The sequence below is a fragment of the Hemitrygon akajei genome, unplaced genomic scaffold (genome assembly GCF_048418815.1).
Source record: "Hemitrygon akajei unplaced genomic scaffold, sHemAka1.3 Scf000111, whole genome shotgun sequence".
Classification (NCBI taxonomy): domain Eukaryota; kingdom Metazoa; phylum Chordata; class Chondrichthyes; order Myliobatiformes; family Dasyatidae; genus Hemitrygon; species Hemitrygon akajei.
Window position 1 is genome coordinate 299,350 of NW_027331997.1, and position 26,949 is coordinate 326,298.

The following is a 26,949-nucleotide window of genomic DNA, read 5'->3' on the forward strand; positions in this document are numbered from 1 at the left end:
CTGGAAGATTGTTTGTGTCTTCCCTAGTGAAGACAGATCCAAAGTACTTGTTCAGCTCATCTGCCATTACCTTGTTCCCCATAATAAATTCACCCGTTTCTGTCTTCAATGGTCCAATTTTGGTCTTAACTATATTTTTGCTATTAACATACCTAAAGAAGCATTTACTATCCTCCTTTATATTCTTGGTTAGTTTACCGTCGTACCTCATTTTTTCTTGGCGTATTGCCTTTTTTGTTATCTTCTGTTGCTCTTTAAAAGCTTCACAGTCCTCCGGTTTCCCGCTCATCTTTGCTATGTTATACTTCTTCTCTTTTATTTTTATACTGCCCTTTACTTCCCTCGTTAGCCACGGCCACCCCTTACTCCCGTTAGCATCTTTCTTCCTCTTTGGAATGAACCGATCCTGCACCTTCTGCATTATTCCCAGAAATACCTACCATTGTTGTTCCACTGTCGTCCCTGCTAGGGTATTGTCCCATTGAACTTTGGCCAGCTCCTCCCTCACAGCTCCATAGTTCCCTTTGTTCATCTGTAATACTAACACATCAGATTTTCCCTTCCCCTTCTCAAACTTGTAAGATAAAGCAGATCATATTATGGGCACTACCTCCTAATGGTTCCTTTACTATTTACAAGGTGGAATATGGAAGATTTTTTAAAAGTATGTTAAAAATAAAAGTGAAATTGGAGTGAATCTAGGACCGCTAGAAAATGAGGCAGCAGAAGTAATAACGAGGACAAGGAGATGGCTAAACTAATTTACGTAATTTAATTAATTAAATTAATATCTCGCATCAGTCTTCACTGTGGAAGACACTAACAACGCGCCTGATGTTGTAGTGCGTAAAGGAAAAGAAGTAGGTGCAGTTACTATTACAAGAGAGAAGGCGCTCAAAATGCTGTAAGACCTAAATGAACAAACGTCACCAGGACCAGATGAAATGCACCCTGGGGTTCTGAAAGAGGTAGCTTTAGAGATCCTGCTGGCATTAGAAATGATCTTTCAAAAATTATTGGACTCCGGCATGGTGTCAGAGGACTGGAAAATTGAAAATGCCACTCCACTCCTTAAGAAAGGAGGAAGGCAGCAGAAATGTAATTATAGACCAGTCAGCCTGATCTCAGTTGTTGGGAAGATGTTAGGATCAATTGTTAAGGATGAGGTGATGAAGTACTTGGTGACACAGGACAAGAGCATGGTTTCCTCCATGGACAATTCTGCCTGACGACTCGTTTGGAATTCTTCAAGGAGATTACAAGTAGATTAGATAAAGGTGATGCATTGGATGTTGTACATATGGAACTTCAGAAGGCCTTTGACCAGCTGCACACACGTGAACTGCTTACCTAGTCAAGAGCCCATGGTATTACAGGAAAGTCCCTAAAATGTTTAGAGCATTGGCTGATTGGCAGGAGGCAGCGAGTTGGAACAAAAGGACGCTGGTCGGCTGCCAGTCACTAGTTCCGCAGGGCCCCGTACCCAAAGGCCTCTATGCTTTATATAAATGATTTAGATGATGAAATAGATTGTTTTGTTGCCAAGTTTTCAGATGACGCGAAGGTTGGTGGAGGGGCAATAGTGTTGAGGAAACAGGAAGGATGAAGAATGATTTAGATTAGGAGAATGGGAAAGGAAGTGGCAAATGAAATACAATGTTGGGAAAATGCAGGGTCATGTAATTTGGAGGCAGAAACAAATGTGCGGACTATTTTCTAAACGGGGAGAAATTCCAGGAATCTAAGATGCAGGGGGAGATGGGAGTCCTTGTGCAGAACACCATGAAGGTTATCTTGCAGGCTCAGTCGGTGGTGAGGAAGGCAAATGTCATGTTAGCATTCATTCCAAGAGGTCTAGAATACAAGAGCCATGATCTGATGCTGATTCCTTATAAGGCACTGGTGAGGCCTCACCTTGAGCATTTTGAACAATTTTGAGCCCGTGGTCTTAGAAAAGATGTGCTGCCAATGTTGCACGAAATCTATCCCGAGGCCTAATTTGGAGCAGTGTGCGCAGTTCTGATCACCTATCTACCAAACAGGAATGATTGAAAAACTGCAGAGGAAATTTAAAAGGATGTTGCCTGCACTTAAGGATTTGAGTTATAGAAAAAGACTGAGTAAGTTAGGAGTTTAGTTTTGAGCGGCATGGTAGCATAGCGGAGAGCGTGTTGTTTTACGGCGTCAGTGACATGCGTTCGAAACTGGCCGCTTTGCAAGGACTCAATCCTTTCTTCTCACAGCATGTGTTTCCGGTCTCATCCCAGATTCCAAAGATATTTGGTCAAGGAGGTTAATTAGTCATTTGTGTAGATTTGGTGGCGCAAAACTGTTGGATCATGCTGTATGAAGGAATGAAGGGAGGAAGGAATATATTGTTTGCCATGTTCGCTGCCTGCTCCTCAGTTATTTGACCTGCTACATTTAGTAACACATGGTTCAGCAGAAGATTGAAGCTCTGGTTAGTACGGTCACACGGTATTCTATTTTCTTATCGATTGCAGAAATAGTCAGAGACTTATCTTTGACAAGGAGCTCAATGTTTCATTTGCAAATATTTGCAGTCTACTGACCTGCTCCATGGTAAAAGCTTCCAGATGGTTCCGAAACACTTCTGTCAAAAGCAATCTCTTCAGGAGGAGAGGCTCCGGTGTGTGGATCTCCCTGAAATAGATCAGGATCCAGAAAAAGTTTTTCTTCACTGACACTCAATGTTGTTGCATGATCAGCTTCCGCATCCGACAAGTCCTCAGACTGGGTGTTAACGCATGCGTGTATTCCTCCCATTTCAGTTGTTTTGTCAGCTGGAAAAAGCAAAGTTCAGGTTAATGATCAAGAAGCACGTGACTGACGCCAATTAGAATTTGGCAGACAATACTCTCTGGTCCCAATTAAGTGGCAGGTTCCCAAATAATCAGGCGGCGGCCATGATTAACAACCTTTACACATCAACTTTCTTTAGGCCTTTCAGCATTAGAAACATTTCAATGAATTTCCCCCTTATCCTTCTGAATTCCAGAGAGTACAGACCCAGAGCCATCAGTCACTCCTCGTATGATAACCCTTTCATTACCGGAATAATCATTGTGAAACTCCTCTGGACCCTCTCCAATGCCAGCACATATCATCTAAGATGAGGGGCCGAAACTGTTCCTAATACCCAAGGTGAGGCCTAGTGCACCAGTGCCTTATAAAGCCTCAGCATCACATTCTTCCTATTGTACTGTAGACCACTTGAAATGAACGCTAACATGGCATTATCCTTCCTCACCACCGACTCAACCTCCACAAGTTTAGGGTGCTCTGCACAAGGACTCCCAAGTCCCTTTACACCTCAGATTTTTGGACTTCCTCCAGCTTTAGAAAATATTCCACAAGTTTATTTCTACATTCAAAATGCTTAAACACGCATTTTCCAACATTGTATTTCATTTGCCGCTTTCTTGCCCGTTCTCCTAATCTGTCTAAGTCCTTCTGCAGCCTACCTGTTTCCTTAACATTACCAGCCCCTCCGCCAATGATCGTATCATCTGCAAACTTGGCAACAAAATAATCTATTCCATCACCTAACCATTGCTATTAAGCATAAAATTAAATGGTGCCAACACCGTCCCACGCGGTAAATCACTAGGCACTGGCAGCCTGCTAGAAAAAGGATCCTTTGATTCTCACTCGCTGCCTCTTACCAATCAGCCAATGCTTTAACCATGTTAGTAACTTTCTTGCTATACCATGGGCTCTTAACTTGGTAAACAGTCTCATGTGTGACACCTTGTCAAAGGCCTTCTGGAAGTTCAAATAAACAACATACCCCCATCCATCAACTTTATCTATCCCACTTTTAATCTCCTCAGTGAATTCCAACAGGTTCATAAGACAGGAGTTTCACTGACGCAAACCATGCTGACTTCGTACTATCTTGCCGATCTTCACCAAGTACTCCATCACCCCATCATTAACAATGGTCTCCAACATATTCCCAACCACTGAGGTCAGGCTAACTGGTCTATAATTTCCTTTCTGCTGCCTTCCTCCTTACTTCAGGAGTTAAATGACATTTGCAATTTTGCAGTCCTCTGGCACCATGCCAGAATCCAATGATTTTTCAAAGATCATTTCCATAACACCACAATCTCTAATGCTATCTCTTTCAGAACCTTAGGGCGCAGGTCATCTGGGCGGGTGACTGTGTACCTGAAGGTCTTTTAACTTTTTGAAAACCTTCTCTCTTGTAAATTAACTGCACCCACCTATTTTCCTTCACACACTGTAACACTAAGCATACTGCTAGAGTGTTCCACAGTGAAGAAGGATGCAAAATACTCATTTAGTTCATCTTCCATTTCCTTCATCCCCGTGACTATTTTTCCTGCCTCATTTTCTAGAGGGACTATGTCCGCTCTCATTTCTTCTTTATTTTTAACATACTTGAAAAAGCTTTTACAATCCAATTTGATATTGTTTGCTAACTTGCTTTAATCTTTTCCCTTGAAAATGATTTTTTTTCTAAATTTCCCGATCGCCTATCTTCCCACTAATATGTTCTTTGATGTATGCCCTTTCTTTTGCTTTTATAGTAGCTTTGACTTTCCTTGTCAGCCATGGTTACTCTATTTTACCATTTGAGTGTTTATTAATTTTTGGAATATGTCTATGCTTCACCTTCCCCATTTCCGTCAGAAACACACGCTATTGCTACTCTGCTGACATCTCTGCTAGAAGCTCCTTCCAATTTACTTGTACCACTGTAATTTCCCTTACTCCACTGAAATACTGCTACCTCGGAGTTTACTTTCTCCCTATCAAATTTCAAGTGATCTCAATCATATTGTGATCACTGGTTACTAAAGGTTATTTTACGTTAAGCTCCCTAATCGCCTCCGGATCATTATATAACACCCAGTCCAATGCAGCTGATCTCCTAGTATGCTCAACGACAAAGTGCTCTAAAAGCTATCCCTTAGGCATTCAGTAAACTCACTCTCTTGAGATCCATTACCAATCTGGTTTTCCCAATTGATCTGCATGTTAAAATCTCACATGACTACCATAACATTGCCCTTTTGATTCACCTTTTCGACGCCCTGTTGTAATCTGTCATCCACCTCCCAGCCACAGTTGGGAGGCCTGTATATAACTGCCATCAACGTCCTGTTACCCTTGCAGTTCCTTAACTCAACCCACAAGGATTCAACCTCTTCCGATCCTATGTTTCATCTTTCTTCTGATTTAATGTCATTATTTATCAGTGGAGCCACACCATCCCCTCCACCTATCTTCCTATACCTCCACTATAACCTGTAACCTTGGACAATCAGCAACCAACTCCTATACAGAATGATTTGATACACAGCCGGTTCGCTGCAAATTTGTCCCATCACCTGTCTGCTCTGATTGGCAGTCTGATTGCACTCCATCTTTAATTTGTTACCATCTGTCTTATGTTTTCTCTCTTTACTCCGGCTCCAACCCTACCACACCCTCCCCCCACCACCAAATTAGTTTAAATCATTCCCAACAGCTGTAACAAACATGCCCGCGAGAATATTGATCCAGCTCGGGGTCATGTGCAACCCGACACTTTTGAACAGGACAGACGAGATCCTAATGATACCAGAACCTGAAGCCCTGCCCACTACGCCGGATTCTCAACCACTCATTTATCTGCCAAATCATCCTGTTTCTACCCTCACTGGTGCGTGGCGCAGGCCGCAATCCGGAAATTACTACCCGGGAGATCCTGACTCTCAGCTTCCTGCCGAGCTCCCTACATTCTCCTTTCAGGAACTCTTTGACTCTCCTTCCTATGTCATTGATACCAATATTGAGCAATACATCTTTCCTATTCCTCCAGATAGGAATTTCCAAAACATTTCTATCACATAGACCCCTATATTAGCTGAGGGGTCCTTGGAGCAAGGTTGATAGTACCCGTCTACTCTGCTCGTTCTATTCCCATTCCCAATTTGATTTTCACCAAGAATCCTGCGATGATAACCCTCGGAAATCCCATACTACGGGATGTTTAAGGTGTTTTCCTGACCGTGAAACACGCTGCTATATCAATATCTTGTACAAGTCAAGAAAGTTCTGATCTATCTTTATTCTATGCAGGGTGCCTTATGCCACCTTCCATTAGACTTGCCAAATCCAAATCGGTAACGCCATCTCCTCGGCCACCATCGTGCAGGATTCGCTTGATGTCTCATACGCAGTCCCCACACCCTCCCCGTCTCATTCCTTCACCATGTCACGCGTCAACCCATCCATCGGTTCCCCGCATTTTTCAGGCCGTGAGTTGCCCTAGTCCAGGGGCCCCACATTCATCATTTCAAGTTCTTAACGCCATGATAATTACGCCAAAGATGGGAGAATTCCACTTGCCATCCATTATGGAGGATTAAACCAGTCTGGCAGGATGCAGGAGGAATTTAACAGAAAGATAATCTTTAAACTGGGAAATGGATTTTAATACAGCCAGATCAAAAGTAATATGTTGAACTTTGCAGGGATATTTGAGTAGTAATTACACATCGATCTGTAAGAAGTTGAGCAGCGTGGTAGGACAGAGGTACTCGATGTTTTATTTGCCACTATTTGCAAGCTACTGACCTGCTCCATGTTCAAAGCTCCCAGACGGTTCCAAAACATCTCTGTCAAAAGCAATCTCTTCACCAATAGTTATTCCTGCGTGTGGAACTTCTTGGAATTGATCAGGACCCAGAAAATGGCTTTGTTCACTGTCACTCGATTTTGTGGCATGATCAATTTCCACATCCGACAAGCATTCAGGCCGGGTTTTAATGCATGTGCATATTCCTCCCATTTCAGTCGCTTTTCTGTCTGGAAAATGCAAATTCAGATTAATGAGCAAACAACAAACACGTAACTGACGCTAATTAGAATCTGGTTGACGAAACTCTCCTGTCCCAATTAAGTGGCAGAGTGTCCTAAATAAACAGACAGAATCCCAGCTATGCTCTTGATTTGTTTTTTGTCTTAAGAGATATCCCAGATAAGCGGCTGCCATGATTAATCAACAGCCGAATTATACTGAATCGACTATACAATGCCTTGAAAAGCCCTATCCTACATATGTGTATTACATCCAGGGGTTTTGACCAATTCGGTTGAGGAGTTTTACTTGTGAATTATATTTTCTTATTTAACGTAAGAACAGAAAATTAGGAAAAAAATTAAAGCATGAAGAAACGAGAAGTTCAAAAACTGAAATGTTAACTGCTCAGAGTTACTTTGCCCTGTACTTAGTTGAAACACCTCTCGCAACTATTACAACCAGAGGATATTTTGGATACGTCTGTATTAGCTTGGGACAACATGACTGAGCAAGTTATGCCTATTCCCCTTGCAAAACTTGCTCAAGGACTGTACGGTGAGTTAGGGAGCTCAAGACAGCAATTTAGGGATCTTTCAGAGATGTTCGATCGGGTATGCATGTGTCCATATATATGATCATCCGTTATTTTTCTTCAAACTATATAAAGTACAACAACTATATCTTTAGCTACATATTATAGGACGAAGATTTCCATCCCTTGAATGAGCTTGAAACGCCCCTTTTAGACTGATTTCAATACATCCCTTCCATAATAATTGACCAATATAAATCGAGACGGACTGAACGTGAATTCTAAGAGAGCGATTTTCCTCCTGGGAGGCATCTGTAGTAAAGAAACTTAGTTCGAGAATAAAGAGATTAATTTAATATAGATTTAGATGTATATCCTCCCTGTTGCGTCTCTTTGGAATTCTCTAGCCCAGAGGGTTTCAGTTTCATCCAGAGATTGCTAGACACGGTAAATCGGGACGAAAGAAAGAACAAGGAAGTCGTGCTGATACTATGTTTCACACACAGAAAATGCTGGAGGAACTCAAGGGGCCAGGCAGCTTCTATGGAAAACCGTACAGTCGCGTTTCGGGCCGAGACCCTTCGGCAGGACTGGAGGAAAAGGACAATTAAGGAGTCGATTTTAAAGGTGCGGGGAGAGGAGGGAGAAACAGGAGGTGTTAGTTCAAACCGGGATGGGGAGGGATGAAGTAAAGAGCTGGGAAGTTGATTGATGAAAGAGATACAGGTGGAAAAGGGGGGATATAATAGGAGAGGACAAGAGGCCATCAAGGAAAGAAAAGTGGAGAGAAGCACCAGAGGGAGGCGATGGGCCGGCAAAGTAGAAGTCAGTTCGCCAGACTACTACGGCACTTAGTTTCTTCACGGGTTTGATGGTGAGGTTGGGATTAGTGATAGATAGATAGATAGATAGATAGATAGATAGATAGATAGATAGATAGATAGATAGATAGATAGATAGATAGATACTTTATTCATCCCCATGGGGAAATTCAACCTTTTTTCCAATGCCCCATACACTTGTTGTAACAAAAACTAATTACATACAATACTTAACTCAGTAAAAATATGATATGCATCTAAATCACTAACTCAAAAAGCATTAATAATAGCTTTAAAAAAATGAGGGACTGGAGACCCAGGCGTTCGGAAGGAGTGAGGTTCGAATTGGAGAGAGGAGTTTTGAAGTCGAGACGGATGACGATTTTCAGTCCATGGTCTCCTCTACCATCGTGTTGAAGCCACACTCTGGTTGCAGGAACAACACATATTCTGTCTGGGTAGCCTCAAACCTGATGGCATGAAGTCGATTTCCGCTTCACTATTCCCCATCCCGTTTGCCCTCTCACCTAAACTCCTTGACTAACCATCACTTTCCTCTGGTGTTCCTCTCCCTTTTGTTTCTTACAAGGCCTTCCGTCCTCTCCAATTATATTTCTCTTGTTCCGCCCCTGTATCTCTTTCACCAATCAACTTTCTAGTTATTTACTTCACTCTTCCCCCTCCTGATTTCACCTATCACCCTGTGTTTCTCCGTCCCCAATTCCCACATTTATCAAATAAATGAACGGGCAATGACCATGTACACTACTTCACTTATTTTCTTCTTTATTGCTCTCTATTTCATTACTTAGTTAATTTAATTTTGTGTCTTATTGTAATTTATGTTTTTTTTTCTTTGTATGTTTTGCAGTGTACTGGCACCGTGAATCAAGGTATTTCAGACATATGCCAATGATATTAAACTTGATTCTTGTACTTACGTGAGAAACAGTAGATAATATCTGTGGAGAAGAGAACAAACCTAATGTTTCTGGAGCAAAACCCCTTCGTCAGCATGGTTTCAAACAATGTCTGATATTATGCAGCATCTAGAGTTCTTCTTTGTTCTTTTTGCTCACTCGTAGGCTACAGTGAGGGGAATGTCTAAACACGGTTATAATACTGAATTCGATTATGCAGACAACAAACAGTTATTTACTAACCTCTGTGTAGTTTCTCTAAGGACTCTTAAATATCTTGTTTTTTATCCTTTACATGTTGACTCTGCTTTCAGTTTCTACAATCCCGGGAAAATGACCATGGCTATCCATATTATCTATTCTCCTCGTGATTTTCGAAAGTTTTATAAGGTTATCGTGATTTCTCCCACACATTGGGGAAGTAACATCCATCTTGGCCAACTTCCTCCAAAGCTCAGGCTACCTTATCCATGCTCGTCATGATTTTATAAACATTTACGAGGTTACACTGAATTGTCCTACACTCTGGGGGAAACACATCCATGTTGGCCAACCACTCCTTATCACTCAGGCTGCCCTGTCCAGATACCATCCTCATAAAACTCTACTGCAACCTCTTCAGCAATATCTCTCCTAATGCAATGTGGCCATATCTGTCCACATAGACACTGTGTGTCCTACCCAACGACATCTCTAACTACAAGATTGTTTCCGTACTCCGAAACTCCATCTCATTTACCATCCTCGCCACGTGTGGCCACTTTCAATGAACCGTGCACTTGTACTCGCAGGTGCTTCCGTTCCACGCACTGTGCAAGGCCCGCCCTGGTGTGATTGTCCAGAATGTATCAGCTGACAATGTCATCGCCGATAAGTGGACTCAGAACACACACATTTATTACAACTCAATCTCACTTTATTTTACTTATTAGAACATAGAACATAGAATAGTACAGCACATTACAGGCCCTTCGGCCTACAATGTTGTGCCGACCCTCAAATCCTGCCTCCCATATAACCCCCCACCTTAAATTCCTCCATATACCTGTCTAGTAGTCTCTTAAACTTCACCAGTGTATCTGCCTCCACCACTGACTCAGGCCGTGCATTCCACGCACCAACCACTCTGAGTGAAAAACCTTCCTCTAATATCCCCCTTGAACTTCCCACCCCTTACCGTATTTACACGGAGAACACTGTTCTGAAGTCTGAACAGAGAAATTCTACTTTTACAGAGAATTGACTAGTGGTTCCAGATATTGGCTGTTTGCTAAACCGTGAGTGTTTGAAATCCTTACTTGAAAAATCAATCACCATTCACCAACAGTGAAAAGTGACTGCAAGCTGACTACCAAGGTTACTTTGTATTTAGTAAAGCAAATTTATCGCGCCCATTTGTTATATTCTTATCTCGTTTCCAATAATGGTAAACTGCTATGCAAACGGAATTTATGCGCTTCAAATATCTTTCTTCCCTGCATATTATGTTCAGGCTTGCTTTGTCACAACTTCCACAACATTTGTTCAAGTTGAAACCTGTTTGCCATCTCTCAGCACATCTTCCCAAATGAACAAAATATATTTAAAATCCATTGCAACCTACTTCATTATCATGGTGATTTAAATCATCAGTCTTTCTAATCATGCCATGTATATTCCTATCCAATTATCTACGTTAATTATGAACTGCAAAGGTGCCAACACTGAACCAGTCACCGGCCGACAATCACTAAATCTAAATTCAGCCAACACAATCTGCTTCTCATCATTTAGCTAATTGTGAATTCGCTTCCCCTTATTTTAATCTGTAAGGTTTTGTGAGCTTCCAGATCTGTCTACCATGCAGGACGTTATCAAGGGTCTTATTAAAGTCCATGTTAACAAATCAACTGGACTATCCTTATCTTATCCAGTTATTTCTTCGAAAAAATCCAAATGCTTCTAGTCACAAAACCATGTTGACTATTCCGGGTCAGGCCTTGACTATCTAATGCCTCGATTAGGAATAGTCAGCAGGATTTGATCGTAATCCTGTTCGCATGATTCTTGTCCAGTAACAGTCCTTGAATGAGATCAAGCTGATTCTCCTCCCGTCTTTTTAATATTCCTATTGTACCAGCCGTCAGCACTACTCGAACCGAATGCTCAAAGCATCCACCACTTCTGTGTAACGAAACCTACCTCTGACATATCAGCTGAACTTTCCGCCACTCTCTTTAAACAGATGATTTTTGGCTTCAGGCGATGCCGGCTTTGGAGAGATTTGTTCGCAGTCCAATCTATCCATGTTTCTCATAATCTCACACACTTCGATGAATAAAGCTCCCTCACTCTCTATCACTACAATGTGAAAATCTCTAGTTCACTTAAACTTTCCTCATGAAACATGTTCAGGCAGCAACCAAAAAAATCTCTTCTAAAGCGCCCATTTCCACATTAAAGCTCCATCGGCCACTCCTCCAAATGACGTTGCAATTGTCTATAACGTACAGTACATGTGGATATCTTTGATATCGCTTTTTTTCCCTTTAAAGTTCTTTTGAAGACACTGACCTGGAGTTACACGCTGACTGCGGTTTTTGCGGAAATGGAACCCGCTTTCCGGGGCTCACGACCGACCGCTTTTCGATATGACAAGGATACAGCCTGAAAGACGAGCGCGCTATCAGGTTTCCGGATATTCCGGCTCTGAAGACAGGCGGATTCAAGGCCGCCGCCTGGTGCACCTTGGGAGACAGATGATCGTAAGCAGCGAGCTGACTGCAGCATGTGCGCAGAGACCCGAGTTCTTTTGGCACAGGGCTGGGAAAAAGTGGACTTCGAACCCCAGAAATCAGCGAGTTGCTTTGATATATCTCCCCTCTCGCTGTGAAACGGGGATTACTCTTTTTTTCCCTTATTAAGGAGAGAGAGAGAGAGCCTGTGGTGTATCATGTTACGAGGTGAACGAGTAGCCTTTGGGGTACTGCAAGTCTGTGTCTTTATAAATGCTTTAATGCAGGCTTGAGCGCTCGGTGGAGGGCGCCGATGCGCTTTTTTTCTGGTCGTTGCATTGCTGTTGTTTATGCATGGGAGAAAGGAGTTGGGGAGGGGATCTAACGTTTAACTGTCTTTCATTATTTGCTGTTGTTTATGCGTGGGAGAAAGGAGTTGGGGAGGGGATCTAACGTTTAACTGTCTTTCATTATTTGCTTGCACTCCTCTGTTTTCGTGGATGTTTGTGAACAAAAATATTTTCTGGGAGTACATTGTATACATTTCTCTGACATTAAATATACCTATTGAGTACAGGACCGAAGGCGTTATATTTGTTTGCATGATGTTTACACAATAAGGTGCATGATTTCGCAGCACGGGTAGAGTTTGACAGAGAGGATATTGTGGGCATCCTTGAGTCGTGGCTGATAGAATATTAAGGAAAATTAAGTCAGATTCTTCGAAAGAGTTGACAATGGATCGGAGGATGTATATTCCTTGTGGGCATCAAAGAGTCTATGAGGGCAAAAGGGCCATAGTGGGAGTAGATAGGATTTATCTACAAATTACGACGTTAAATAGAATGACAATCTTACAAAAATGTAATGTTGCACCAGCAATTGTAGATTTCAATATGCAAGTTGCCGGTGGATCCGAGGAAAGTGAATTTGTAGAATGTCAACGAGATAACGTTTTGTAGCGGCGAGTGGCTCAGCCCGCTCAAGCAAAGGCAACTCTTGAATAGGCGTTGTGCAATGGACAAGATTTGACTGGGGAGCTTGATCAAATTAGGAAGCTTAGGAGGTAGTGATCATAATATACTGGAATTCACCCTGCAGTTTCAGAGGGAGAAGATGAAGTCGGATGTCCTATTATAACTGTGGGGTAAAGGGAATTACAAAGACACGAAAGAGCAGATAACCAAAGATATTAGCAAGAGAACACTAGCAGGATTGACGGCAGAACCGCAGTGGCTGGAGTATCTGAGTACGGTTCTGAAAGTGCAGAGTAGATACATCGCAAAGATGAAGATGTATTCTAAATGGAGGGTGAGGCAATTCTGTTTGAGAACGGAAGCAGAAGATAGCATTAAATTCAAAGAGAGGGCATATAACATTGTAAATATTAAAAGAAAGTAAGAGTATTGAGAAATTTTCACAAATGAACAGCATGCAATTGAAATGTCATTGGGAAAGAAAGGATGAAATATGTAGTAAAGCTGCATCAAAGACGGTACTATTTTTTCAGATATATATAACGTCAAAGAGAAACGAGTGTAGATATTGGACTGTGGAAACTGACACGGGAGATATAGTAATGGGGGACAAAGACACGGCACAGGAACGTATTAAGTATGATCGAGGGACAATTGCGCTAGCGTGTGGACGTCAACCAGTTAGAATAGCGAGAGAGTTTAAAAGGAGCACAACTTTATCGAGCGGGCGTTTAAGGAGCGGGCATCAAAGCAGGTAGGAGACAGAGTAGGACTGATTTGGCTCAGCACGTCTTAGGCGATAACGGGTCGTGTCGAGATCAGTTATTTGTGAGGAATAGAAACAGGAAGTATGTATGTAAGGCCGGTGTTCAGTGATGGGTGTCAGATGTGAGAAGGTCTGGAGACTCCCAACGACCCGGACGGCAACATCTGCATAAGGTGCAACTCTTTAGAGACAGTGTTAGGCAACTGGAACTGCAGCTAGATGACCTTCGCCTAGTCAGGGGAAGTGAGGAGGTAATAGATAGGAGCTATAGGTAAGTGGTCACACTTTGGCCTTGGGAGACAGGTAAGTGCGTAACAGTTAGGAGAGGGAAGGGCAAGAGTCACATACTAGAGAGTACCCCTGTGGCTGCTCCCCTTAACAAAAAGTACTCCTGTTTGAGTACTGTTGGGGAGGGGTCAGCCTACCTGAGGGAAGCAATAGTAGTTGCGCCTGTTGCATAGAATCTGGCCCTGTGGCTCAGAAGGGTAAGGAAAGGAAGAGGATGTCAGCAGTGATAGGGGACTCTATCGCTAGGGTTTCAGATAAGCGATTCTTTGGTCGCAGGAAAGAAACACCGATGGTAGTTTGCCTCCCATGTGCCAGGGTCCGGGATGCTTCTGATCGCGTCCACGATATATTGAAATGGGAGGGAGAACAGCCAGAGGCCGTGGTACAGATTGGTACCAACGACATAGGAAGGAAAAAGAGTTAGGAAACTACAAAGAGTCAGGAATTAAGTTGAGAAGCTGAACCTCAAAGGCAGTAATCTCGGGATTACCGCCTGTGACACGCGACAATGAGCATAGGAATAGAATGAGGTGGAGGATAAATGCGTGGCTGAGGGATTGGGGTCAGGGATTCAGATTTCTGGATCACTGGGACCTCCTTTGTGCAGGCCTGACCTGTACAAATAGGACAGGTTGAGTTCTACGGGACCAATATCCTGGCAAGAAGGTTTGCGAACAATGTTGAGGAGAGTTTAAAATAGAATTTCTAGTGGGTGGGAACCGAACTGAAGGGACGGAGGAAGGGCAGTTGGTTCGTAAATAGAGAAAGCTTGTAGACTGTGCAAGTGGGTGGATAAGCAGGTGATAGAGAAGGGACGCGCTCAGACCGATGGTTTGAGATGTTTCTATTTGAATTCAAAGAGTATTATGAGGAAAGCGGACTCGTTAAGAGCGTGGATCAGTACTTGGAGCTATGATGCTAGATCATAAGACCAGAAGACCATAAGCTATAGGAGCAGAAGCAGGCCATTCGGCCCATCAAGTCTGCTCCGCCATTCAATCATGGGCTGATCCACGTCATCCAGTCTTCCTCACTCCTTTGCTTTCACCCTGTACCCTTTGATGCCCTGGCTAATCAAGAACCTATCTGTCTCAGCCTTTAATACATCGAATGACTTGGCCTCCACAGCCGCTTGTGGCAACAAATTCCACACACTTACCACCCTCTAACTAAATTAATTTCTCTGCATCTCAGTTCTAAAAGGACGTCGTTCAATCCTGAAGTCGTGCCTTCTTGTCCTGGAATCCCCTACCATGGGAAATAACTTTGCCATATCTAATCTGTTCAGGCCTTTTAACATTTGGAATATTTCTATGAGATCCCCCCCCCCCCATTCTACTGAATTCCAGGGAATACAGCCCAGGAGCTGCCAGATGTTCCTCATATCGTAACCCTTTCATTCCATTGAATTAACTCTTTAAACACTGATTCAAAACACAGATAACGTTTTGTTTAAATAAAGATCCGAAATCAATATCAGAAGCTGAATTATTCTCACCTTGATTCCAGAATAATATTCTGATAGTGCGGGTATGTCGTTTCTTTCAACTAACCCTGCCCACTGTTCCACGCCGAAATCATGGAAACATATAAAATAGTGGAAGAAAGTAGCCTGTCTGGAGGTATTTATGGATGGGATAAACAGTTTCGAACCGACATATTTTATTAGGACAAGATTGGAAGGTGGAAGAGGCCAGCTGTATGATTGATTTGCAAGGAGCGGGTTGTTGTGTGAGAGGCGGAGCTCAGAGTCTGGGTTTCAGCAGCTGTCTCTCCGGGGACATTGGTCAGAATTAGCAGCCGCCTTTCTGCTGGAATCAAATCGAAACGGTTCGAAAAAAATACTTTCATACAGAGGTGGACCAGTGCCGCTTTGATATTGCATTTAACCCTTTCTGCAATATAAAATAGCGATAAATCCTATGTCGTGATGTAAAGAGTATTACCTGGGGCCTCGAACCGGCTAAGCTATCAGTTACCGCTACTGTCCTGTCTGCTGCGAGTTTCCTGAACTTATTTTTGACTCAGTTTCCTATAATTTTCAGATGTGTCAAACATAATTTTCACATTTCGTTCCAATAAACCATTCCGGGGCATTCATCAAAGCGACATTGATAAGAATAACTGGGCGGTCATCTATATAGCTACTCTATAGAAAGCATTCCGGAGTGCCCTTGTGGTTCAAAGGAACGACGTCGTCGTGCTGAATCGATTTGTAAAATAATAAACCTGTTAAAATCAATATGACAGGGATCCCATCTGCAACACAATTCACTCCCTATCCCCAGCTAAACGAATCCTTGCTGTTTAACGCTCACTGGTTGTGCTGAATCGGAGGGATCACTTACCTCCGTCGTTGTAACTGGTCGGCGTTCAGAAAGGTCCCGGGATATCACAGTCTGACTTGCCGGGTAAGAAACAATGGGTCTGCACCGGTGTGCTCACCGTGTATGGAGAGTTGAGTCTGAGCTGCTGCTCCCAAGGCCACTCGGCTGTGATGTGTCCGTCGCTCATTACAGATGGACAGGGCCGTGTGACCCGGGTTAGAGCGGGACTGCCGCAGTCTCACCGGCTCAATACGGGTCTAAAAGAGGGAGGAAACGGGAGTAGGATAAATGTAGCAAACCTAACGAGGAAAAGAAACAGGCTTCGTTAAACATTCTGTCTAGATTTCCGTGTATGTTTCTCCTATTTCTTTCATCGCAACCAGTAGGGCGGAGTTTATCTGTTTACACAGTGAGTTCCAGGCTGCGAATTTGATCCAGTCCGGGTTCTGATAGGGTCTGATCTCCGTGGAAATAGGACTGTCCGGAGTAGGTATAGTTTCAGTTCTAACGTCCCTCAACCGTTCAGCTACAGGAAGCCGAAAAAAATAATTAAACTGAATATGTTGGGCTAAATATATTGACACTCAACTGGAATAAATCAGGCCAAAGATTTTCTCAGCGCCTCTCGATTCAGAGGAATTTATTAGCATCCATTTATTAACTCTGTTATTGAGAGATTATTGTATTTCCATCCAGACAACTATTGTCACAAGAAACCCACTCGCCCACGGTTAACAGCGGGTGCCATTTCATAAGCAGTGTTTGTTGATCCACACTCCGCCGGAAATACTAGTGGAATTAGTTTCTCATAGAAGTTATCTGTTAGAAATGCCCAGAAGTTTTACCGAGGAAGGTGGTGATGGGCTGATTGAAAATTGCCACTACTGTAGGACGTTGGTGTCAGACAGGCCGACTGGGGGGGAATGACATATTCACAGAAAACATTCACATCAGTTAAAAAGGCCGACAGGGAGGGAATGACGAACTGATTGAAAAGGAGCACTAGGGAGGGAATTGTGTGCTGATTAAAAATGGGAGCCCACTCCTCTCTATTCCGTATGCTAATCCTCACACTCCCCATCCCTCTACCGCATCTATACCCTATCTATACACCTCATGATTTTGTAGACCTCTATCAAATTTCCCCCAAATTTTCTATGCTCCAAGTAACAAAGACGTAACCTATTCAATCTTCCCCAATAACTCAGGTCCTCCAATCGCAGCAACATCTTTGTAAATTTTCGTTGTACGCTATCAAACTTATTTATATCTTTGCTGCAGGTGGGTGACGTAACTGCATTCAATACTCCTAACTAGACCTCATAAACACAGCAAACACCTTCAACGTATCATGCAATCTCCTGTACTATATACTTTAATTTATAAAGGTCAAAATTACAAAAGATTTCTTTACTACCTTATCGAGGTGTGCCGCCACTTTCAATGAATCACGGACCTGTATTCACTTTGTTCTGCCGCACTCCACAGTACCCTACCGGGCCCTGTGTAAGATCTGCCTTGGCTTATCATAATGAACTACAACAGCTCGGAGCCCTGCATTAAGTTCGATCTGCCACTTTCAGAGAATTTTTTCATTTGATGCGGATACCAATGCAAGCTCTCAGAGTCTTCTTCGCAGCCAAATACATGCCAGATCTTGGTGTCATTAACACATTTGCTGATCAAGTTAATCAAATTATCAGCCAGATCTTTGATATAGATGACAAACAACAACTGATATCAGTACCGACCCCTGCGGCATTCCACCAGTCACAGGCCACTAGTCAGCGAGGCAACCATCTGTTGCCACTATTTGTCTTCTTTCACTACCCCAAAGAGTACTCCAGTTAACTTCCTCACCTTGAATACCTGGCGAAATAACTTTATTCGCCGATATGTTATACGGGGCCTTGTCAAATGCATTGCTAAAGTCCATATAGACAACATCCAGTTTCTTGCCTCCATTAATTTTCCTGTTAGCTTTCCTCGTATCATCTTCGAAAAACTCCATACGATTGTCTAGATTACACCGAATCATGTTGAATGTACCTAATCAGTCTTGTTCATTCAAATACTCATTATTCCGTCTCTTCCAATGCTTTCCCACTACTGATGTCAGGGCTCCGGCCTAGAATTTCCTGCTTTAATTTTAGAGTCTTTCATAAACAGAGGAACAAAATTAGCTATCCTATAATCCTCCGGTACCTCTCCGGTCGCAGAACATAATTTAAACATATTGGGTACATTCCTACAATTTCCGCACTCGCTTTCTTCAGAGTCCGAGGAATTAACTTGTCAGTCGCTGGGGATCTAGCCACTGTAGTTTGCCTAAAGTCAGCAAACACCTCCTCATACGTAATCTGTATAATATCCATGGTCTCACTTCTACAGATTCTGTGTCCTTTTTCCCGAGCGAACACAGATACAAAATTCCACTTAATAACTCCTCTATCTCTTTTGGCTCCACGCGCAGATTACCGTTCTGGCAATCCACAGGATCAATTCTGTCCGCTGCAATTCTCCTGCTTCTACAATATCCGTATAATCCCTCAGGATTCGCCCTCACCTTGTCTGCTAGGGCAGCCCTATGCCACACTATAGCCTTCCTGGTTTATTTCTCACCTTGCATTTCCCTGTCTCTATAACTACATCACTTTTTCCAATCTGCCTACACTTGCTATGCACCTCGTATGTTATTTTTTTTTTACATTACCAGGGTCTCAATATCTTTTCAAAATCAAAGTACCCCAAAACTTGCATGTTTACCTTTTATTCTGAGAGGCACATAAATGCATTGAATTCTACAAATGTTATCTTTCTACGTCTCCTAAACAGACATTCGGCAGAATATAAACTGCCCAATCCACACTTGTCAGATCCTCTCTGATACCATCAAAATTGTATTTTCTCCTATTTAGAATCTGCACCCACGGAGCAGTGCTATCGTTTTCCACAGCTCCTTTGATTCTCGTGGCAATGCGATCACCAAATGCAAAAATTTACCCTACACACACTTCTGACACGTTTGTCCTGTCTCATTCCCTAGTGGGAGATCAAGTATCACAAACTATCTCTTTGGGACATCGACGTGTTGATGAAGGAGCCCTCCTGCACACATTTCTCAAATAGATCGGTTCATCTACTTACTTTACTGTATGGGAGCTCTTGTCCTGATGTGGAAAGTTAAAACCAAATTCTAACAAATTATGCTTTTTGTAATAGTCCGTGACCTCCAATAATTTGTTCTTCTTAACCGGGCGAACTCTTGGGTGCTCTATAACACAGAACTAATAACATGTTCAAAAATAAAGCATAAAGCACAGAAATCTAAGGCACATTACAGGCCCTTCGGTCCACAATGTTATGCCGAGCATGTAACCTACTCTAGATACCGCCTAGAATTTCCCGAGCGCACGGCTCTCCATTTTTCTAAGCTCCATGTATCTGCCTATGAGACCTTTAATGACCCTATTGTAACGGGTTCCACCACCGTCGCCGGCAGTGCATTCCACGCATCCACCACAGTCTGTGTGGAAAACTTACCCCTAACATCCACCGAGCCCACTTCCAAGCACTTTAACACTAATGCCCCCTCGTGTTAGCCAGTACATCCCTGGGGAAAAAGCCTCTGGCTATCCACACGAAGAAGGCCCCTCATCATCTTATACACCTCCGTCAGTTCCCCGCTCACACTTCGTCGTTCCAAGGTGGGAAGACTAAGTTTTCGCAAACTATTCTCATAAGATACACCCTCCAATCCAGGCAACCTCGTTGTAAATATCCTCTGCACTCTTTCTATAGTATTCAGATCGTCCCTGTAGTGAGTTGACCGGAAATGAACACAGTACGCCAAGTGGAATTTGACTAAGGTCTTATATAGCAATAACATTACCTGACGGCTCGTGAACTCCATGTGCCTTCGGAACGACACTGTCAACCTGCGCTACAGCTTTGAGTGTCCTACCGACACGGACCCTAACATCTCTCAGATCCTCCACACTGCCAAAAATCTTATATTACCACAAATGTCCCCGTGGATCCCATGTTCTTTACTTTCTGAAGGAGACTTGCATGGGGAGCGTTATCATATGCCTTGTTGAAATCCATAAACACTGCATCCACTGCTCTACCTTCATCAAACATTTTTGTTACTTCCTTAAAGACCTGCCCTTGACAAAGCCATGCTGACTATACCTATTCAGATGATGTCTCCCCAAATGCTCATAAATCCTGCCTCTCAGGATCTTCTACAACAACTTGCCCACTATTGAAGTGAGACTCACTGGTCAATAATTTCCTGATTATCACTTCTCACTTTTCTGAACAAGGGAACAATATTTGTAACCATCCAATCCTCCGGTATTTCTCTCGGAAAGATAATCGCAAGAGGCTCAGCAATTTAGAAACTTAGAAACATAGAAAACCTACAGCACAATACAGGCCCTCGGCTCACAAAGTAGGGTGGAACATGTCCCTACCTTAGAAATTACTAGGCTTATCCGTTTAATTACCTTCTTCGCTTCCCAAGTATATCTCATCCTTTCCCTAATGTATCTAATTTAATTCTTTTCAAAGGCTCCTGCACTCCTCTTTCTTAATGTCTATATGCTCAGGCGTTTCAGTCCGCTTTAAGTTATCCCCACAATTGCCAAAGTATTTTTCCCTGGTGAATACCGAAGCTACCTCCTACGACGCCATGCACACGTTGCCACTATCGCACATGTTTTGTCTTATGCTCACACAGCTAATCTTCTTGCCATTCACGTACTGCTCACTGCACTGTCAATGATCTCATTCTCACTCGCCCGTCTTTCCTCGCCGCCCAACTCAGTCACACTTCCTCCTCAAAGTACAGCCCGACCCACCTCACTCCTCACCGCCTATCTCACTCATCCACCTCTCCTTACCTTCCAGTCACACCCTACTTTCTCGCTCCCCCTCTCGCTCAGTCATTCCTGCTCGACACCTCGTGTATCCCTCCTTCCACATCCCACTCACTCACCCCCTCCTCGAGAGACTTTCCCCCTTCCCCTTGCACTATCGCTCACTGTGCCTCCTGCTCCCTCTGTCACCCCCTCACTAATCAAATCTCTCTCTCCCCACTATTTACTCCTTCCGCGCTCTCGCTCCACCCTCTCTCCCATTCTCTTCACACTCTCTCCTATCCCACTCCCCTCTATCTTCTCCTCTCATCATCATCCCTCACTTCTTTTTTCTCCACACACTTTCCACTCTTTTCGTCCCTCCCTTTCTCTTCTTTTCCTCTGTAACTCACTCCCCTTCTCTCTGTCCCTCTCTCTCCCCTTTCTAGCCTTCTCCCCAACTCACTCGCCTTTGTCCCTCTCTGTCCCCCTTCTTTCCCTCTCCACGTATCAGTCTCCGTCCCTCCTTCGCTCTCCCTTTTCTCACTCCCGCCCCGCATTTTCCCCGCCTCTCACTCCTCCACTCTCCCAACTCTGTCTGCCCCTCCCCACAATTTGAAATTCGCCCTGTCCACCTTCCACACACGCACCCTGCCTTTCCCCTTACCCTGCTCACCCCATCACTCTCCTCCTTACCCTCATAGTCTGCCCCTATCCGCACCGTTACATTAACAGTATTTAAAAAAAAAATGGTGGAAACTTTAACCGGGAAAGAACAATGTTCCATCCCCTAGGGTAATATTGTTTAAAGAAAAGAATGTCCCAGTTGGGAATGACATGGTCTAGTTATTTAAAGGAATCGTGAACAAAAGGTAAAATAAAATAAAACAACTTCAGATGATGAGGGTTGGGGTAAAAATAAAATGTTATAAGCACACAGCAAACGGGGCAGCAGATGCGACTGGTAAAGTTACGGGTTCGAGACCCTGGGTCATGTTCATTATATCACGATAAAGGCTCTATCACTCTACTCTGCAGCAAAAATGGTTAAATACAATATTAAAGTGACTTTGTTCACACCCGAATGAGAGTAATTTGTCGAGCCGCTTCCATCTGATTTCAGCAGACCTGCCGTTTACGGTTGTGAGAAAAGTGGGTGTGGCTGCTTGAAATGACGTCAAAACATACCCACGCAGATGGACTATTCTTGGGGAATTACTGTGTGAATTATTCAACTTTTGATATTTATCAAAAGTTCCTGTTGAACCAAAGGACGCGGATGGAAAGACACGAGAATGTTAGACGGTCAGGGTGTGACAAATTTGATCAAGAACAAAAAGGAAATATATGTAAAGTTTCATAAGTTAGGGTCAAACAAAACACAACAGGAGATGGGAAAGGAAGAGGGAAGGGGCAACATGATTGATTGGTTAGGAAGAAGCGGGTTGTTGTTCTGTGAAACTCGGAGGTATCTGTGTGTAAGCAGCTGCCTGTTCGAGCACATTCCTCAGAACAGGGAGTGGCTTTTCTGTTTGAATTAAATCTAAGTGCTCAGACAATTCACTCTCGTTCGGTAATTATCAAAGTCTCTTTAATATTGTAAACCCGCTCTATTGCAGGGGTGAGAAATAAACTCTATAACCTACTACTGGAAATATCACTTCCATGCAAGCTGATAGGCTTCAGTGCGGTAACCACAGTCTGCAGCACTTCAAATCCGCTGTTTATTAAGAATCTCGGCCTTCAACAGAATTAAACACTTTGCTTCCACTGGCCATTGAGTAGAAGAGCTTAAAACACCCACAATCGATCGACACCGGAAAAACAGATGTATTCCTGTGAAACAGGAAATTCTTAAAACTAAGCAGATATTTGCTATACAGGTCGCGCCCTCTTGCTTTGAAACAGGTGTCTATTGTTCTCGAGCTGTTCTTTATGTTTACTGAACCTGTGAAAAATGTAAATCATGCCAGCAGGAAACAGTTGGAACACAAAAGGCACTACAGCCAGAAGTGGCTTAAAAACAACAAATATCTCCCTGATCGCTGATCCAATGCAGAGACAACTGGCTATTTGGAAATAAAGATTCGAAATAAAAATCAGAAGCTGAATTATTCTCACCTTAATTCCCCTAGAATAGTCTGACTGTGTGGATACGGTGTATCGTTTTTTTACAAATAACCCCGCCCACCGCCCCACACGGATGTCTCGTAACCATGGCAACACATGGAATGCTGGAGGAATTCAGCAGGTCAGGCGGCAGCTGTGGACGGTTATAAGCAGTCGACATAGCGGACTGACACCCTTCATCAGGACTGGAATGGCAAGGTAATGATTGACTGATCTGCAAGGTTGCGGGTTGTTGTTGTGAGAGACTCGGTGCTCAGGGTCTGTGTGTTAGCAGCTGCCTGTCCGTGCACATTCCTCAAAACAGGGAGCGGCTGTTCTGCTGAAATGCAAATACAGCACTGTCATTCCAGCGGGAAGACCGTTTAATATTGTATTTAACCCTTTCTGCGACAAGGAAGAGCGATAGAATCAAAGACGCGATGTAAAGGACATTACCTGGTGTCGCGAACCCGCAACATTACCAGTTACGTTGCTGCCCTGCATGCTGCGAGTTTCCACCATTTTGATTTTCTTCACGCAGACGTCCTTCGTCTGTAAATGTGCTAAATATAATTTTCAGGCTTCCTTCAAAGAAGTCAAACCGAGGTATTCCCAAAAGCGACATTTCTTAATGTAAACGTGAAGTCGCCCTGTTATTCTGTGCAGCTGCATTTTAATGAGGGAGATGATGACGGGTCACCGTCCCGTGGGTTATTTCATATGTCAGTATCGTTGTGAAAGGTGTTTCTGCTCGCACTCAGTAAAAAACACCCTGGAGAGTATTTCTGGTTGAAGGCAACGGCTTCATTTCACTTAATTGATTTGGACAATAATTGACTCGTTAACATGAACATGTCAGGACTCCCTTCTCCCACTAAATTCACTCCCGATCCCGAACAAAGCCGAGCCTCGCTGTAAACGCTGAATAGTTATGCAGAATCATAGACAACACTTACCTCTGATGTTGTAACCGGACGGCGTTCAGTGTGGTCCCGGAAAATCAGTCTGTCTACCCGGGTGATCGACAATGGTCCTGCACCGATGTGCTCACCCTGTACGGAGAGTTGAGTCTGAGCTGCTGCTCCCGAGGCCACTCGGCTGTGATGTGTCCGTCGCTCATTACAGATGGACAGGACCGGGTGAGTCGGGGTAGAGCGGGACTGCCGCAGCCCGGTCACACTAACTCTCACCGGCTCAGGACGGGTCTGACAGCGGGAGGAGGTGGGAGTGGGATCACTGTAGCAACCCTAAAGAGGAAAACAAACAGGCTGCGTTAACCTTACTGTCCGGATTTCCGTGTGGATCTCTCCTTTTTCTTTCATCGCAACCAGTGGGGCGGAGTTTCTCTGTTTAACTCAGCGAGTCCCAGGCTGCGAATTTGATCCAGCCCGGGTTCTGGGAGGGTCTGAACTCCGCCCTCTGTGTAAGAAAGACTGCCTGACATGGATAGCGTTTCAGCTCAAACATCCCTCGCCTGTTCAGGTCCAGGGAGCCGCATTTCTGCTGAAATTAAACCAAACACGTTCAACTAATATATATATATATATATATATACACACACACACACACACACACACACACACACACACACACACACACACACACACACACACACACACACACACACACACACACACACACACACACACACATATATTCACACTCATCTAGAATAATTCTGAACAAACCTTTTCTCGACACTTCTCGATTCAGGTGAGTTTATTAACACTTATTTATTAACAACAAAATTGAGAGATTATTGCATTTCCATCCAGACAACCATTCTCACAAGAAACTCCCCCGCTTAACAGGGGTTTCATGTCACAAGCAGTAGTTGTTGATCCACGCCCCACTGGAAGTACTTGTGGGATTTGTTTCCCTTAAAATTCGGCAATTCCAAATGGCCAGAAGTTTTACCGGTGGGGGGGGGGGTGGGGGGTGGAGAGTGAAGTGATGGGCTGATTGAAAATACGCGCTATTAAGGGAGTGATGCAAGAACTTAAGTAAGAACAGTTGTCAGAATGGTCGCCTGGGAAGGAGTGACGTACTCATCTAAAATGAGCGCCAGGGAAGGAATTGTGTGCTGATTAAAAATGGGAGCCTCACTCCCCACTATCCCCTCACCTAACCCTTACTCTCCCCATCCCTCTACCCCATCTATACCCGTCATCATTTTGTAGACCTCCATCAAATCTAACCCAGATCTGCGTTCCAAGGAACAAAGTCGTAACCAATTCAATCTTCCCTTATAACTCAGATCCACCAATAACAGCAACATCCGTATAAATTTCCCTTGTACTCTATCAACATTATTTACATGTTTACTGCAGGTAGGTGACATAAACTGCACACAATGCTCCAAATTAGGCCTCACAAACGTCTTGTACACCTTCTACATAGCATGCAATCTCCTGTATTGAATAGTTTAATTTATTAATGTCAATGTCCCAAAGATTTTTTTACTACCTTATCTAGGTGTGCAGCCACTTTCAATGAATTATGGCCCAGTATTCCCGGTCGCCTTTGTTCTACCGCACTCTCCTGTGCCTACCGTGCACTGTGTAAGATCTAGCTTTGCTGATCCTACCGAAGTGCAACAGCTCGCAGACCTGCAACAAATTCCTTCTGCCATGTTTAGCCCATTTTCCCACCTGTTGCAGATCCCACGACAAGCTCTGATAGTCTTCTTCACTGTCAAATATACCCCAAATCCTGGAATCTTTGCTGATATAATCAATGAACTTAGCATCCAGATCACTGATATAGATGATAAATAACAACGGATATCAGCACCGATCCCTGCGACATTCCACCACTCAGAGATCTCCAATCAGAGCGGCAACCATCTGCTGCCACTGTCTGCTTTCTCCCACAACGCCAATGTCTACTCCAATGCACTACGGTACCTTGAATGCCAAACGACTGAACTTTATTAAACAATATCCTATGCCAGACCCTGTCAAATGCCTTGCTAAAGTCGATGAGATAACATCCAGTTTCTTGTCTTCATTCACTTTCCTGGTAACATTCCTCGAATCTTCTTCGAAAAGCTCTGTAAGATTACTTATAGAAAGATAACATTTTCTTAGGACAAACAAATTAACAGGGAAATGTACTGGGAAATACACAGGGAAATGTATAGGGTTATGTTTAGGGGAACGTACATGGAAATATATAGGGAAATGTACAGGGAAACGTAAAGGGAAATATACAAAAATGTGTCAATCACATGAACATCTAATGCACATAAAACGTGCCACAGGTAGCCCCCAAGTGTCACTACATACTCTATGCCAACATAATATGTTCAGATAATGCCGGCTTCCGCCATCAGCATTGGAGACCTAAACTTCTAACTGAGCTTTGGGCTTCGATCTTCAGTCCTGTTTATTCAAATACTCATTATTCCGGTCCTTCCAATGACATTGATGTCAGGCGCATAGGCCTGTGGTTTCTGGTTTAAGTTTAGAGGCTTTCTTAAATAGCAGAACAAAATTAGCAATCTTCCAATCCATTGTTAGCTGTCCTGTCGTGAAGTATATTTTAAACATATCGGCTTCGTCCCTGCAATTGTCGCACTCGCCTCCCTCGGGATCTGAGGGTTCAACTGGTCGGTCGCTGGGGCTCTATCCACTCTAATCTGCCTAAAGTCGGCAAAAACCCCCTCATCCGTAATCTGCATAATATCCATGGTCTCATTTCTACAGTTTATGTGCCATTTTTCCCCAAGTGAACACAGATGCAAATATCCACTTAAGAACTCCTCTGCAACACACACAGAATGCTGGTGGAACG

General features: G+C 43.5%; 1 protein-coding gene across 1 annotated transcript in view; it reads right to left on the reverse strand.

Annotated features, from left to right (window-relative positions):
- Positions 1-26,949, reverse strand: part of LOC140723389 (uncharacterized) — a 93,115-nt gene that overhangs the window by 11,802 nt on the left and 54,364 nt on the right. The window contains exons 3-4 of the mRNA XM_073037971.1: positions 6,613-6,843; positions 2,574-2,804 (exon numbers count right to left, since the gene is read on the reverse strand). Coding sequence (XP_072894072.1) covers positions 2,574-2,804; positions 6,613-6,843 — 462 coding nt within the window. The remainder of the gene's footprint in view (positions 1-2,573; positions 2,805-6,612; positions 6,844-26,949) is intronic.